This window comes from Furipterus horrens, unplaced genomic scaffold (genome assembly GCF_987537825.1).
Source record: "Furipterus horrens unplaced genomic scaffold, mFurHor1.1.pri manual_scaffold_4, whole genome shotgun sequence".
Classification (NCBI taxonomy): Eukaryota; Metazoa; Chordata; class Mammalia; order Chiroptera; family Furipteridae; genus Furipterus; species Furipterus horrens.
Window position 1 is genome coordinate 155,368,722 of NW_028327174.1, and position 16,775 is coordinate 155,385,496.

Below are 16,775 nucleotides of genomic sequence, written 5' to 3' on the forward strand. Positions count from 1 at the left end.
CCTCCAAGTGGGTCAGCCTGAAGGGAAGCAATAGCCCCACCCTCAGGAGTTACTCTGCCCCACCCTGTGGTAATTAATCCTGATCACTGATTACAGATTGACTAGATTAACAACTGAAGGAGAGAGCTACAGATTGTGGATCACTGGTCTCAAACAGGCTACCTAGGCCCATACTGGGACACCATCTGACATCACGGGTGGTCCCAGAAAGATAAAATAGTAGTAAACACTAGATTCTACTGAGATGAATTCCACCACAGTCTTTTTCATGATTTGCCTTATTTTCTCTCCTGCATAGCTTTTTAACATTCATATTTTATTCTTCAAGTTTGTGCCTATAAAGTCACTAGTTTTTATATTATAGCTTATTTCAAATTTCATATTTGACTCCTCCATTCTTGTGCTCCATTTTACCATCTTTCCTCTTCTTATTTTCATTTTAAATTTTATTTTCTCTCTTGCTATGAGTTGCTTCCATTTTGCACTCTTACTATTTCTCCCCCTCCAGCCTCTGAAACCATTTTTCTTGTCATTAGTCATTTCACATTCGTTTTGCCATTCTTAAAATACCCTTATTCTCTCTCCATCTTTATCAGTCTTTTACTCATTGGTTATGGATGTGGTGGTTGTTGTTGCATTTCCTCAATTTTATTTCTAGAGTTTTTACTATTTTTGTATATCAAGTCTCAAATTTCACCTCTCCCCTCTCCTACTCCATTTTGTCTTCCTCTTGCTCTTTCCCTCTTAGTATTCCTTCTCCCTCTATCCTCTAAGAATCATTTCCCTTTCCTCTAGACATCTCTTAAACCTTTCTTTCTTTCTCCCCCTCCCACCCCCTTATTCCCCTCCCACCTATTTAGTGTGATAGTGGGTTGGGGATATTTTTGTGAGTGTGGGTTTGTTTCCTGGGCTGTTTGGTTTTGTTTTGGCAGCATCTGTACAGCAGCATACATGACGTGATACGCAGAGTCACTCTCAGTCAGCCAGCCAGAGGGAAGGACCAACCAAAGAATGACCCAACAACAACTGAAACCTATTCACTGCCAGAGAGCTCATATAAATGGCATAAGAGGCATCCCAAGAGCATTCAGTTCAGGATATCAAGGAGACTGCACCACTGAATCCCACAGGTCTCCTATCACAGAAGGTCACAACATGAAGACAGGGAGTCAAAGCAGATCAATCTAAGAAGCAGAAACAGATGATAAGAGTCACATAAAATAGATAGACAAAGAACAATCCCCAATTGAAAGCTAAGGAGGAATCCCCAGAAAGAGTGCTAAATGAAATAAAGGCAAGCAAACTATAGACATTGAGTTCAAAACAATGGTTATAAGGATACTCATGAGCTTAGTGAGAACTGCAAGAACTCCAGGGAAGCTATAAGGAACTTACTGTGCACTACACAAGCGTGAAAAAGGACATAGATCCATTAATAAGAGCCAGGAGGAAATGAAGAATACAGTAGAAGAGGTTAAAAGAAGACTAGATGACACAGAGGATTGAATCAGAAAGCTGGAGGACAAAGTAGAAAAAATTTCCCAGACAGAGCAACAAAACAAGAAAAGACTCAAAGAGAACTAAGATGGTTTAAGGGAGTTGCAGGACAACATGAAATATAATAATATCTGTATCATAGGGATACCGGAAGGAGAAGAGGAGCAAGGGATAGAAAACCTGTTTGAAAAAGTAATGACAGAAAATTGCCCTAGCTTGTTGAGAGAAAAAGTCACGCAGGTCCAGGAAGCACAGAGGGTCCCAATGAAGATGAACTCAGAGAGACCTGCTTCAAGACATATCATAATTAAAATGACAAAATTTAAAGACAAACAATCTTAAAGGCAGCAAGAGAGAAACAGCTAGTAATATACAAGTGAGCTCCAATAAGGTTATCAGCTGATTACTCAACAGAAGTACTATGTTGAAGAAAGAAATTAAGGAAGATACAAAAAGTGGAAGTATATACCATGTTTGCGATTGGAAGAATTAACATCATTAAAATGTCAATACTACCCAAAGCAATCTATAGCTTCAACATAATCCCTATTAAAATACCAATGGCATAACCACAGATTTAAAACAAATATTTCAAAAATGACATGGAACCAAAAATGATCCCGAATAGCCTCAGCAATCTTGAGAATGAAGAACAAAGTAGGAGGAATCACAATACCTGATATCAAACTATATTACAAGGCCACTGTAATCAAGACAGTCTGATACTGGCATAAGAACAGACATAGATCAATGGAACAGAACAGAGAACCCAGAAATAAACCCAAGTCTTTATGGACAATTAATGTTTGACAAAGGAGGAAGGAGTATAAAATGGAGTAAAAGTAGCCTCTTCAATAAATGGTGTTGGGAGAACTGAAATGGTACATGCGAAGAAATGAAACTAGACCACCAACTTATACCTTACATTAGAATAAATTCAAAATGGATAGAAGACTTAAACATAAGCGTGACACTGTAAAAGCCCTAGGGGAAAACATAGATAGTGAAATTTCAGATACCCCATGTAGCAATATTTTCACCACCATATTCTCTAGAGCAAGGGAAATAAGTGAAAGAATAAACAAATGGGACTACATCAAATTAAGAAGCAGGGCTAAAGAAAACATTAGCAAAATGAAAAGGGAACCAACCATATGGGAAAATGTATTTGCCAGTGATACATCAGAAAAGGGTTTAATCTCCAAAATATATAAAGAACTCATACAACTCAACACCAGGGAGACAGACAATCCAATTAAAAATGGGCAAAGGACCTGAACAGACACTTCTCCAAGGAGAACATACAGAGGGCCCTTAGGCATATGAAAAGATGCTCAACATCACTAGCCATCAGAGGGATACAAATTAAAACCTCAGTGAGCTATTACCTCACACCTGTCAGCATGGCTATCAATAAATTAACAAACAACAAGTACTGGCAAGGATGCGGAGAAACGGGAACCCTACTGCACTGTTGGTGGGAATGCAGACTGGTGCAGCCACTGTGGAAAACAGTATGGAATTTCCTCAAAACACTAAAAATGGAACTGCCTTTTGATCCAATGATTCCACTGCTGGGATTATGCCCTAAGAATCGTGAAACACCAATTCAAAAGAAGCTATGCAACCCCTATATTCATAGTAGTGTGATTTACAATAGTCAAGTGCCGGGAACAGCCAAGTGCCCATCATGAGTGGATCAAAAATACTGTGGAACAAATTTACACAATAGAAACTATGCAGCAGAAAGAAAGAAAGAACCCTTTGCAGCAGCAGGGATGGAACTGGAGAATATTATGCTAAGTGAAATAAGACAGGCAGTGAAAGACAAAGATCATATGATATCACCTATAAGAGCAACCTAAGAAAGAAAACAAACAAATGAGCAAAATAGAACCAAAGGCATGGAAACAAGGAACAGACTGACAGTGACCAGAGAGGAGAGGGGAGGAGAATGAGGGGGTAAAGAAGGGGAAGGATCTAGTCAAGGACAGGTATAAAGGACCCATGAAAATTGACAACAGGGTGGGGATTGACTGTGGGAGTGGGGGGTGGGGTGGGCGGGGCTGTGAAGAGCCATGGGGGCAGGGGGAATTGGGACAACTGTAATAGAACAACAATAAAAAAGCCAATTTTGAGTCTAGTATTTCAAATGTCAGGTGCCATGTAATTGGCAGAACTAGCAAATTCATTTCCGCTCTTCCTCTCCCTTGGCAAGGGCCTTCTGCCGGCAAAGTACCTCAGCTCCTGAGGAGGGGGTGCAGTTTCTCTCCTCTTTCCGGGCCTTTGACTGCCAGTCCTTTCCACCTGATTGAGGTTCTAACCTCTTGGGTTCAAAACAGTAATAGGAAGAAGTGCACATAACAGAAAGATGAAAATTTTCACCCAAAGGTCTTATTCAACTTGTACTATTGCTTACATGACTTCTTGTGCTCGAGATCAGTCAGATTAAAATGTATTCTCTTGGGGTGCTTTTTTCCAAGGGTTCTTCATAAACTGTCTGCTCCTCCCCTCACTTAGCTGAAGGTAATCTCTTCATCTTCTAAACTGTTAGGACTTATGACAATAGATAGGCTTTTTACCCTAGTAGTTTCCTGGAGCACATCAGATTCGCTTGGAAAATTTTAAAAAATATATGTCATTACCTTGCCCCCAGCCTATTGAGTGGGAATCTCTATATTGGGGCTCTGTTGTGTTTGCTTTTAAAATTTTCAGAGATGATTCTGACACTTACTAAAGGCCCTATATTAAAGTCAATAATGTGCAGCTTTCTTCCTGGACTCTCAACTTCCCTTGGTTCTTTTTAATCTTTTTAATACCCTTTGTAGAGCCTCAGTCATAACAGATTCTGCATGTTTGGGGGCATGAATGAATTTGAGGTCTTAGGTTTCTGGCAGAGAAGCTTTATCACTGAGATTATTTCAGTCTGAAGACTGAAATGTGTATGTTTCTGGCGCTCCATAAATATTGTATGAGGAACTGACTAGGTGGTTCGTCCCGAGGAAAGAAAAGTTAGATAACAGTCCAGTTAAATAAGATGTACTGGTTATGGTTTCTGTATCTGTTTTGAGAAATTTCATGTGTGTCTGTGTTCTAGGAGATTCATGCATATTACCTCAATTAATGTTTACAACAGTCATTTGATAGAGGGAGTATCATCCTCACTTTTTAGATGAGGAAATTGAGTTGCAAGGAGGGTAAGTAACTTGACCCCCAAGGTCACAGGTGCATAAGTTACAGTCAAGATTTCAACCCAGGTTCTCTGACTTCAGAGCCTGGATTCCTAAATGCTATGTCATAGCACTTCTCATTCAAAGGAAGTAGAGCTTTAGAGAAATTTGGGGAGATATTGGGATTAGTCAGTTTCTCTTCAGCCTTCCTTCTTTTAGTCTGCCTTCCTCTTTTTACTCTGCCTACCTGCCCTCCTGCCCTACAGGGGAACACTAATGAAAGAACCTTAGCAAAAGTCAGGGGGTTACCTTGATGAGATTATTTTTTAAAGTTTACTCTGGCATCATTTATGCAAATTGTATGGGTTGGAGTCATACTAAAATGAACAAGACTCCTATGAAGTTATTGTAGTAGTTGGGAGCAGTTATGATAGAATGTTTGTTAATAGAGGTGGAAAGGAAGAGGAGGATGTCAGATGTTAAGCAGGTAAAATTGAAGCGGTATAGTGAGAGATTATATGGGAAACATGAAGGAGAGAAGAGATCTAGAATATGTTGAGTTTTAGTGGGGTTGTCTTGAGATTATTGTGTAATTTATTCTGAAGAAAAGTAGTGTATCTGGGGTAAGGGGAAGTGAGTTTGTTCATGGATGAGTTTGAAGGACCTGTGGAATAGATAATGGAAATGTGTAGTAGGTAGTTACATATGACAGTCTAGAGATAGATCAGTCCTACCTAGCGATATAAATCTCGGAGACATTAGCACATTGGTCATAGTTAAAACCATGAAGTGGATGCTTTTTGCTTAAAGAGGGAGAGTTTAAGGGAAAGGGGAACCCAGGACACCAATGTTAGGAAGCAATCTCTATGAATTTAATAAAGCATCCTGACTCTGTCCTGGATGCCTTTTTGACCTTGAAGAAATCACTAGCCCTCTCTGAACCTCAGTTTCCTTGCTGATAAAAGTTAGTGTAGGTGATTTCTAGAGTTCCTTTCAGATATGACATTCTGTGGCTCTAATCGTTAGTATTTGTTTTCATGACTGCTTTAGGGAAAATAGGGCATTTACTAATTGCTTACTCATGTAACCTTGGTGTATGGGTAAGTTCATGAAATTACATGTACCTCTCATCTGTCTTTCTGATCAGCATAATCATTATCCTGCCCATGTCAATCCCATCAATGTTCTTCAAAGAAAGCCTGGAGCCCCATGGACATGGTAGGTTTGAGGAACCCAAGTATATTTTGTGAGGCAGTAGGGGTAGTGATTAAGAGCTCAGCTCTGAAGCCAAACCTCTGGGCTCCAATTCTTCTACCACTTAACCTGTTATGCTACCTCAGGTAATTTAGCTAACTCCTCTTCCTTCTTTCCCTCTTCTATGAAATAAGGATAATAATCTTATAGATAGTATAGGGATTAAACGAGTTAATATGCACACAGTACTTAGGGATACCTGGCACATATGCACTTAGTAAATGGAAGCTACTATTGTATGATGGAGACAATGACAGCAGAGTCTGGTGAAAAGTGTCTTAATTGTAAGGGCTGAATAAATGTAATATTTTAGACTTCTTTTTCAAAAGGAGAGTAAAGAGGAACAATCTATACCACTTCCTAAGAAATGGGAACTTCCAGATGACTGAACTCCGTGGGTGGTAAAAGTTTATTTTCTGCTAACAAATTAAGCTGCAGGTGAAAAAGGCAGATGGGTACTGAATTACAGTTGCATTCTTCAGTTTATGGATTAGTTGATACAAAATAGGAGAAATTAGAGTGCCCCCACTCTTAATACTTTTTATTTTTTGTTGTTTTTCTTTGTCATCTTAACGTAAAGCTGGGCAAAAGGAGAACTAATTATGAACTGCCCTTTCTCAGTTATAAACCTTGGTATCTTAAAGCAGCTTAAAGGTGAGGTGGCTGTTGGCTGTGCAAGTGTCACCTTCTAAAACCAAACAAAACAAAAATTCCTTAAAGCATGTGGCTTATGAATCTTTTAGATTGGGGCAGTGGCTTCAAATTTCTTTGGAACCTTGGACCTGCTCCTCAAAACATACCTACCAGGTGTCAGCTACATGGAGGGAAAGATGCATCTTGAGGAATAGTAACTATTGAAACTACTTGAATCTTTTCCCAGTTTTTTTCCCTTTACTCTTCTCATTTAAAAAAATTTCTTTCTTCTGAGAGGCTAGATTCAACATGTTTGTCAGGCACAGCCAAATGGGTGTCCCTGTGCAGTTTATTATATGCCAGGAAGGACACTAGCATGAAGACAGTAATTCAAAAGAGGGTTTAAAATGAATACATAAGAGTAAGCCCCTGGGATTAGTCCCAGTTGAAAAGTTCAGCGTGACCAGGGAGGGTAGCTGCTGCTGTTGGAGACTAACAAATGGCTGGCTGAAGGGAATGGCATTCACTGATCCAGACACATTTTTAATGCCCTGTCTACCCCATGGGATCCATCTCTTAGACATACTCAGAGAGTAAAATTCTTAAATATGTTTTTGGTTGTTGTTATTTTTCCTTCTTAGAAACTGTCTCCTTGATTGCATATGGGCCTTTCAGTTCATACTTGTTGGGTCACAGAAATGTATAACTCTAAACATTACTATGGTCTCAGGGAAGAAGCAGAAGAGAGAATGTTCCCGTACAGAATCAAACTAAAAGCAGGAGAACAAAGGAAGCCCTCTGGTGAAAGTAGTGGAAAAGTTGGTAGGGTCATTTTGTGATCTGAGCGTTAAGTATTTTGTTAGGGAGAAACCTGTTCGTATAGGCCCTTTACTGTTTGCTAGGCCTATTGTGGACATTGTATCATTTTATTCTGACAAAGAGGTTATGTCACCACTTCTTAAGTGAGAAAAGTGAAGTCCAGAGAGGCTGACAGACTTGTCCAAGGTCACAGGGCTGCAAGAGTGATTGTCTGACTCCTTCCTTACTGTTTATGCTGGTCTTGCCGTGCATTAACATGCTGAGCCCTTAAGCATATAATCCAACTAGCTTTGCAGCTTATGCATGTTGTGCATGTTTTAAAATTAACTTTATACATTATCCAGAAAGCCATTAATCCCTTTTTCCTTCTTGCCAGATGCATTAATCTTCCAAGTGAAAGATAGTAGACAGGCAGACACACACACACACACATACACACACACACACATTATATATATATAATTATACAATTATATTATATATATTATATATATATAATATAAATTATAATATATATAATTTGTAACCTTTATTTATGGCCTAGGAGAAGTTTAATGCCAAGAGAAGGCACCAAAAATGGACACTGCCTTGCATGTATAAAATCAGTGAGAAACAAATGATATACTCTCATTTTTCTATTCTATTTAAAAAACAAGGCAGTAGAGAGGAAGGGTGGATGGCTATCTTTAGTATATTCATTGATATTCTTTTTTGAAAAAAAATGAACAAAGTAAATATAATTCACAAGTGTTTGCTTGAACTTTGCTGAGGGCCTAGACTAGGAGCGTGGAGACCCTTTCCTCCCTCTATATTTCCTCCATATAGTGGGTGTGGCTCCATGCAACTGGCATGATGATTTCAGCTGTTATAAAAAAAGGAAAGGTGGGAGGTGTCAAAAGCCCCTTAGTATACTTCTGCTTTGACTTTCTAATCCTTGCTGTTGCTTTAAAGTTTTAAGGATTAAATTAAGGAAACTCAAAGGTAAATACTCTGCAGATTATGTGCACTTAGTAGGCTCTCAATAATTGTAGAGTGAATAGTTGATAACAGTTTCTGAGATCATATACTGTTTTTCTTTCATTGATAACAAACTAAGTTCCTGTGGCCAAAATCATATCCTTAAACACAATCTTGTTCTTTCCACATGTAGTAACAGCTCCCACTGAATTGCTTTGGTGTTAATTGAACTCTGTTCCATTTCATGAGTTATGGTAGTAGGATATTGTAGAACTGCTTTTTGATTGAACACAAAGATTGCAGTTGAGAAAGTCAAAGGCTATAAAATTAGTTTCATTTCCTCCTTCATGCCTTCTTAGAAATAACTAACTTTGAGGGCTATGTGGGCACAGAACCAAGGAGAGCTGATGGTTCTGCTGGTGACCTATAACTGGTCTCAGACAAGTATCCAGTGGTTATGTGAGGCTGCTGGAATCTGATGGTGTTTAGGAGCCCAGGGAAATGTAGCTTGTGTGTGCGTGTGTGTGTGCGTGTGTGATGGTGTTTAGGAGCCCAGGGAAATGTAGCTTGGGTGTGTGTGTGTGTGTGTGTGTGTGTGTGTGATGGTGTTTAGGAGCCCAGGGAAATGTAGCTTGGGTGTGTGTGTGTGATGGTGTTTAGGAGCCCAGGGAAATGTAGCTTGGGGTGTGTGTGTGTGTGTGATGGTGTTTAGGAGCCCAGGGAAATGTAGCTTGGGTGTGTGTGTGTGTGTGTGTGTGTGTGTGGTGGTGTTTAGGAGCCCAGGGAAATGTAGCTTGGGGTGTGTGTGTGTGTGTGTGTGTGTGTGTGTGTCTGTGTGTGTGTGTGTGTGTCTCCATTCTTTCTACTGCCAAGGCCAGCTAGAGATTTAGGAGCTTAGAATTCAAATTTAGTTAGACTCATGGTTAGTGCCTGGACAAAGTCTCTTTCTTCCCACTGAAGTACATTTTTATTCTTTTCTGTCATCCATTTACATTCCAAGCTCCTATTCTCTTTCTTTATATATCAGTAGCATTTTGAGGTCCAACTCCATATATAGTATACTGTATAAATTTCAAGTATTTAGTTCAATAAAATTTTACATATGCATGTACCTGTGTAACCAGCACCCAGATCCAGGATATGGAATATTTCTTTGTGCTCTTCCCAGTCAGTAGTCCCAAGGGTAACCTCTATTTTAACTTTTACCTCTATAGATTGATTTCAGCTGTTCTTGTACTTCATTAAAATGGAGTCATGGAATTGTATTCATTTGTGTTTGATTTCTTCCATTCAGTGTTACACTGTAACTCATCCATGTTGTTGAGTAAAGAATTCCATTGTATAATGTATTCATCCATTTGCATGCTTATGGACATTTGGGTTGTTACAAATAATAATGCAAAGAACATTCTTGTACAGGCCTTTTAGTAGACATAAGCACTTATTTCTCTTGGATATATACCCGAGTGCAATTGATTAATCATAGAACGTGAATGTATATTTTCTTTCAGTAGATACTGTACTACCAAACATTTTTTCCTCAGTGATTGCATCAGGTAACACTCCCGAGTTCCAATACTTTGAAAGTAAAATTTTCCTCTGCAATATTTTTATTCTAGGTTGGTGGTGCTAGTTAATATGAGCTTTGGAGATATTTTCCAGTTCTTTACAGATCATACATGTATATATACATGTTTGTATTTCACATTCATTTAATATGGATATGCTTGGGGGTTTAATAGTGAAAAACTGCCCCTAGGATTAAAAGGAAACAGTTTGAGAAAGCATAATATTAATCACAGTAAAACTTAACTTTTGAATTGATGTCTGATTTTATGACTTAGGAGTGAGCATGAATACCAGCTGAGTGTGGTATTTAACTCATACCCATATTGACACCAGAAGGGCGAACTGACTCGGAAGATCTACTAGACCTTGCCTCTGGCATTATTTTTGTAAAAGGCTGAATTGCATTTTATGGCTACTCTTTTCTCTCATTTATTCCTTTGAGAAGAAGCAGTAACTCAATATAGTAAACACTGCTTAGAATCCTTAGCACTGAGCATTTGAATTCTAAGAAGTGTGTATCAGCACATGGTTGAAAAAAAAAGGAAACTTGGGGCTTCAGTTTTTTAGTTCACATAATGGTTAGTTAGACCATGACCTGCATGGTCTGGAGAGCACTATAACTAATAATACTCTGGATATAACAAAAATAATCATCAAAGTAAGGAGCACTTTGAATCAGTCTAGAAAATCTTAGGCTGGACTTCCAAATAATAGAGTTTTCTTCCCTTTGGACAAAGTTATGTTAATCCATTCATTCATTCATCATTCACCTGTACAATGATTCAGCAGCTACTTGCTCAGTATAATGTACAAGGCCCCGTTCTAGATACTAGGCATACAGCAGGGAACAAAGCAAAGGCCTACTGTCATGGAGCTGACCTTCTTGAGTATAAGGGGAGAAAAACAATATATACATATATGTCATGTGGTGCTCTGATGGAAAATAAAAACACACTAAGGGCCATGGGAATGTAATGTTGGGAACTGCTTTAACTTTTTATAAGGGAAGTCAGGGCAAGTCTCTGAGTCAATGATATTTGTGCAGAGACCTGAAGGGATAAGAGCAGTGTGGTCATCCACTGGAAGAAGAGTAAGCTAAGTGGAGGGGCCATATGCCTGCTGAGCTGAGGAATAGTAAGGCCTCTGCTGTTCAAGGGAGGCAGCGAAGGGGGTAGGGGAGTAGTTACAGGTAGGATCAGAGAGATAGCAGGTACCCAGATCAGAATAGGGCTCTATAAATCATTGTAATAACCTTGGCCTTTTCTCTGAGCAGGATTCCACTGGAGGGTTTTGAACAGAGAAGTGACTATTCAAGTCTTTTTTGTTTGTTTGTTTTATTTGTTTGTTTTTAAGGTTGACCTTGAACAATGGGTAGAAAATTGACTGTAGAGACAAGGGTAGGAACAGGAAAACAAGTGAAGATCTCTAATGGGTGTGTTCAGGCAAAAATCAAATGGCAGAGATGTTTGATTTTGTGGACTTACCACCACCTTTGTGTTTTATTAGTTAAAATAATTGTGTTTACTCAAACATTGATTAACAATGTCAACATATTTAAGGCACATTAAAAATAATTTAGTAATATACATTAGCAATATGCTGTGGATATTGTAAGATAAGATGCCCTATACTTGATGCTTTTTTACTACTTAACATTAATTTTCTTCTGGAAGCTCTTCTTCCTTTCTTCTGTTTTTTGTTTAACTATTCCTTCCACCACTCATGCTTGAACTTCAGTCATTTGTGACTCCTCTCTCTTCATACTCTGTACATCCAGGCAGTCAGGTTCTGTTGTTGTTGTTGTTGTTGTTGGCTCCAAATTTGTCTTTTTTTTGCCATTCCTAAATTTAGTTTAGACCCTACTTTCATCTCAGAGTTAGCCATCAAATTCTCCTCTAATCCATGGTAAATGCAGCAAAAATCATACAGATTTTGAAATGAGACTTTGGTTCAAAATAGTTTAGATCATTGCTTGTCGATATAGCTGTGGTACCTTTTGTAATTTTTGAATTTCAATTGTCCCTCTATAAAATGAACATAACAATATCTAATATATGGTACTGCAGTGAGGATTAAGAGGGACTGTAGAGTGTTTAAAATGCCTTGCAGATAGTAAGCACTTAGAGAATGTTCTTTCCATATTCCATTTGGCTCCATCATTGATCTGCCTGGCAGGTCTTACCTCAAGTATAGCTCTCATTGTGTCATTGCTCTTGTCAAAAATCTTAAATAGTTCCCTATTGTCTCACATATTAAATAAAGACACTAATTCCTGGCATTCAGAGCTCCAATTCTCTCACTCCAATATTTCCAAGTTTTCCCCCATAACTCTTCTTTTCCATGTACTTCATGTATTAGCCAAACTCACTACTTTATTATCATACTGCCACTTCTATGTAAAATGTCATCTCTATATTAGCATCATAACTATCCTTCAAATCCTGTCTCAAAAGCCATCGCCTTTACAAAGCTGCTAACAACCTGGAAGTGGAAAACAGCAATATTGGTAACGTCATGTCCAGGCTCTGGATCCAGGTCCTGCTACTTACTGTCATCTTGGGGACTTGACTTTACTCAATTTCCCCTGCAAAATGAGAACAACAATACCTCCTTCATAGGGTTGTTGTGAGGATTAAATGAGATACTATATGTAAAGCTCTTTGACTACTGCCTGCTACTTGGAAAGCTTAAACTAGTTTCTATATAATCTTATGCATGAATAGTCAGTATTATTTTTATCATCAGGACCTGTATTTCACAGGGAATTCAAATTAAAAGCTGTTTGAGATATAGTGGAAAGAGACATGAACTAGGAACCAAGAGACATGGATTCTAGTACTGATTGACACTTAGCCTCTCTGGATCTTTCCTCGCTGCAAAAAGAGGGGGATGAACAAAAACCACTAAGCTTCCTTTCACTTCATATAGCCACATGGATACCTAATAGTTGCCTTCAGCTAAAATCGACCAAAATAGAACTCTTAATTTCTACTTCACTAAACGTACTTCTTCTATATCAGTTTATGATACTGCCATCTACTTACCGAGTTCAAGAAAGAAAAAGAAAAATTATGAATTATCTTCGATTCATCTATTTCTTTCATCATCTAAATATAATCCATTACAAATCCTATTGGTTCTAAATAGTTCCAAAACATATCTATTGCTACAACCCTAGTCCAGTAATCTCTTATCTGTACTGTTGGAAAGATTTCTAATCCATCTTTTTACCTCCACCCTTGCCCTTTTTCAGCCTATTTGCCACTGAGCCAATGTGATAGTTAAAATGTAAACCAGATAACATCACTCTCCTGCTTAAAACTCCCTAGTGGCTTTTCATCATACTTAGAACAAGATCCAACCATCTTTACTTTCTACCACTGTCCCCCTTATGCTTTAGATGCATGGCCCTTTTTTCTTTTCCTTCCAGCTCACCAAACTCATATCTGCCTTGGGCCTTAGCACTTGCTGTCCTCTGTTCTTGAAATAGTCATCCCTCAGATGTCAGCATGTCTTGATTCTTATTTTGATCTCAGCCCTAATTGCCCCCTCCCTTCTACAAGTAGTGCTCTATCATAACCTATTTTATTTTTTTACTATATAAAAATAGCCTATTTATCTCTTTGCCCCCCTGGTTGAAATTAAATGTCCTCATATTAGGGTCCAATTCCTAGCACAGTGCCTGGAACACGATAGGTATGCAGAAAAAAAACTGACTGAATGAATAAATAAAAGATTATATATAAACCCTTTTTATTGGGATACCAAAATTTATAGTAATTACATGAGCCAAGTGTTGTGTTTTTACTTTTTAAGTCTGAAGACCTATTTGTTTTCCCTTAATCCCTCATATTGAATGAACATTACTGAATACATATGCTTGTGCTAAAAATATGACTGCAAATGAAACAGTAATGCAGTTACAGGTTGCTTTTCCCCCCAGCAGCTCTCAAATTTACCATTCTATCCATCTCCTCTCCCACACTACCGTATTAGTGCAAATTTCCATATTCTCTGGCCTAGAGGGTTTCCTCCTGTTCGCCCCCTCCCCCGCGCCCTGTAAATTCTAATCTCCCAATAATCTATTCTCCAGACTGCAGCCAGCGAGCTTTTCATTTGCTACTATACCCGTGCTTGAAAACCTTAGGAGTTTTCATTGTTCTTAGGATAAAGACGAGAATCTGCTCTATTTCACCACCTCCCGCTACCCAGCCCTCTCTCCCATCCCGGTTCCTGCCTGCCACCTGGCTGGAAGCCCTAGCTTTCCGCTTCCTGGGCAGTTCTACACTGCACCCATTTCGTAGCTTCAGGAGATCGCCCCTTCCTTAGAGAAGCCCTCTCTGGTTAGGCCAAGCTGCACTCCCCATTCTCACAGCCTCACGTCACCAAGGGCCTCACTTTCAGAGCTCTTATTTAATAAATATATGCTAGTTGATATGATAATTTCATTAACGTGTTAATACGAGCTTGCGCTCAACAGCAATTTGCGTAAGAAACTTGCCGCCCAACCACTCCTAGCCCCTCCTCCTACGACTGCGGCGTAGCTATAACGCATTAAACAGGCGCCACGGGAGGTGTCGCAGAACGCCTGCGCGAAGGGATACGCATGCGCCGAGGCTTGAGACCGCTGACAGATTCTCGGTGGCGGCGGCGGCGGCAGCAGCAGCAGAAGCGGCAGCAGCAGCAGCAGCGGCCCTGGACTGCGGGGAATGGACGGCCGAGGTCTCTGACTGAGCGCCGCCCCCGCCTTCTTAGCCCGCGACATGGCTCAGGAAAAGATGGAGCTAGACCTGGAGCTGCCTCCGGGTACAGGCGGGAGCCCGACGGAGGGCGGCGGCAGTGGCGGCGGCGGCGGGGGCCTCAGGAGGTCTAACAGCGCCCCCCTGATCCACGGCCTCAGTGACACTTCGCCGGTGTTCCAGGCCGAGGCGCCGAGCGCCAGGCGGAACAGCACAACGTTCCCGAATCGCCATGGCCTGCTGCTACCAGCCTCCCCAGTCCGCATGCACAGCAGCCGCTTGCACCAGATCAAACAGGAGGAGGGCATGGACTTGATCAACCGAGAGACGGTCCACGAGCGCGAGGTGCAGAACGCAATGCAGATAAGCCACTCCTGGGAGGAAAGTTTCAGCCTAAGTGACAACGATGTGGAGAAATCCTCCTCCCCGAAGCGCATCGATTTCATTCCGGTGTCACCAGCACCATCTCCCACCCGGGGAATTGGGAAGCAGTGTTTTTCACCATCCTTGCAAAGTTTTGTGAGTAGCAATGGATTGCCTCCAAGTCCTATTCCCAGCCCAACGACCCGATTTACTACTCGAAGAAGCCAGAGTCCCATTAATTGCATTAGACCAAGTGTTCTTGGACCATTGAAAAGAAAATGTGAAATGGAAACTGAGTATCAGCCAAAGAGATTTTTCCAGGGCATCACCAACATGCTTTCTTCTGACGTTGCACATCTGTCAGATCCTGGTGTTTGTGTATCTTCCGATACCCTTGATGGAAACAGCAGCAGTGCTGGATCTTCTTGTAACTCACCAGCGAAAGTCAGCACTACCACCGACTCTCCGGTGTCGCCTGCCCAAGCGGCCTCTCCTTTTATTCCAGTAGATGAACTTTCATCCAAATGACTCCCCCACCCATCCCAGAGACTCGGTTGTTGTTTATTTGTTTGTTTGTTTTGTTTTGCAATGGAGAGAAAAATCAAGTTGGAGCAAGCACTGAACTTTGTCAATTAATTTGAGGCTATTTCCTATTTGACCCTTTTCCTTTTTTGGAATTTCCTGAATTGTTGATATTCTAGAGAACTTTTATGTCAGGTTCCTGCGGATTCCCTTGAATTCAGTGTAGTAATACTTCCCAATAAGTGTGTTGAAGCATACATCTTTACGCTGCTAATATGTCTAAATACATATGTTATCCCTTGATTTTTAAAAAATAATTGAGAGCTCTATTTATTTATGGGATTATTAAGTTCTGATGCAAATATAAATGTTGAATTAATCAGTATAGTAAACTGATGTTTTAAAATTCCATACTTCATGCCCACACTAATTTTAATTTTATTTTTAGTGATTGCTGATTTCTATTTGATGAACAATAACTTACGTATTTACTCTATTTTTAAAACATGTTATATCAATCCAGTGGTTGTCTCTTTTATCCAGGAATCCTTGGATATATAATTTTCTCGGTACAGAAATGGATGGGAGGGGAAATGATAACAAAATATAAACGTTTGCAGCAAATCTTTTGAAATTAAACATAAATGTAAACATTTAAGAAAAACATTTTTAAATGAAATTTAATAGTAATTTTAGTAAGTTGTACAAATGTAACTACTCTAAGAAAATGAATTTTTTTAACCAGGAAGTGCATTCTCTTGGGTATAATCCTAAAGTGAAATGGGATAGTGTCTTGCAGTCTTAATTCACTGCGCATAGATTGAGGCCAGGTTCTTTGTACCCCTGAAAACTTAAAAGATTTTCAAATGTAGAAAATGTTTGGGGAAGCCCTGTTGAACTTCAGCAGAGCATCCAGGCAGATAAAACTCTCTCAGTCATTAATATGCTTTAAAATATCCAATCACGCCTCAATGAAAATCATTGCCAATGAGAAGCCATAGCAACTTTTGGCTGCTTGCTTTGCTCTGCCCATCTGTCACCTTCCTGGTTTTCCCTGGCACAGGAAGGAAGCAGCTGTTTCCTTGCCAACAGGTCCTTCCTCTCCACCTCCCGCCAAACTAGGGCATCATCGCATCATCGGTTAGACAAAGGTACAGTGTGACTCGAATTTCTGACAGTGAGCAACAACAGGACTGTGGAATTGTATCAGGAACTTCTGTGGTTAAAGCTACAGCTGGAGTTGAGTGCCTTG

At 39.8% G+C, this 16,775-nt stretch overlaps 2 protein-coding genes across 3 annotated transcripts in view; both read left to right on the forward strand.

Moving 5' to 3' along the window:
* PIP5K1B (phosphatidylinositol-4-phosphate 5-kinase type 1 beta) overlaps positions 1-16,775 on the forward strand; it is a 326,134-nt gene that overhangs the window by 76,454 nt on the left and 232,905 nt on the right. The gene's annotated exons all lie outside the window — the stretch shown is intronic.
* On the forward strand, positions 14,525-15,902 carry PABIR1 (PP2A Aalpha (PPP2R1A) and B55A (PPP2R2A) interacting phosphatase regulator 1). Its single transcript, XM_090275860.1, has one exon. The coding sequence runs from the start codon at positions 14,663-14,665 to the stop codon at positions 15,527-15,529; it is 867 nt and encodes a 288-aa protein (XP_090131986.1). The 5' UTR covers positions 14,525-14,662; the 3' UTR covers positions 15,530-15,902.

What these genes read in the sequence shown, in the direction of transcription:
- PABIR1 (XM_090275860.1), top strand. Translation starts at nt 14,663, where the DNA reads ATGGCTCAGGAAAAGATGGAGCTAGACCTGGAGCTGCCTCCGGGTACA.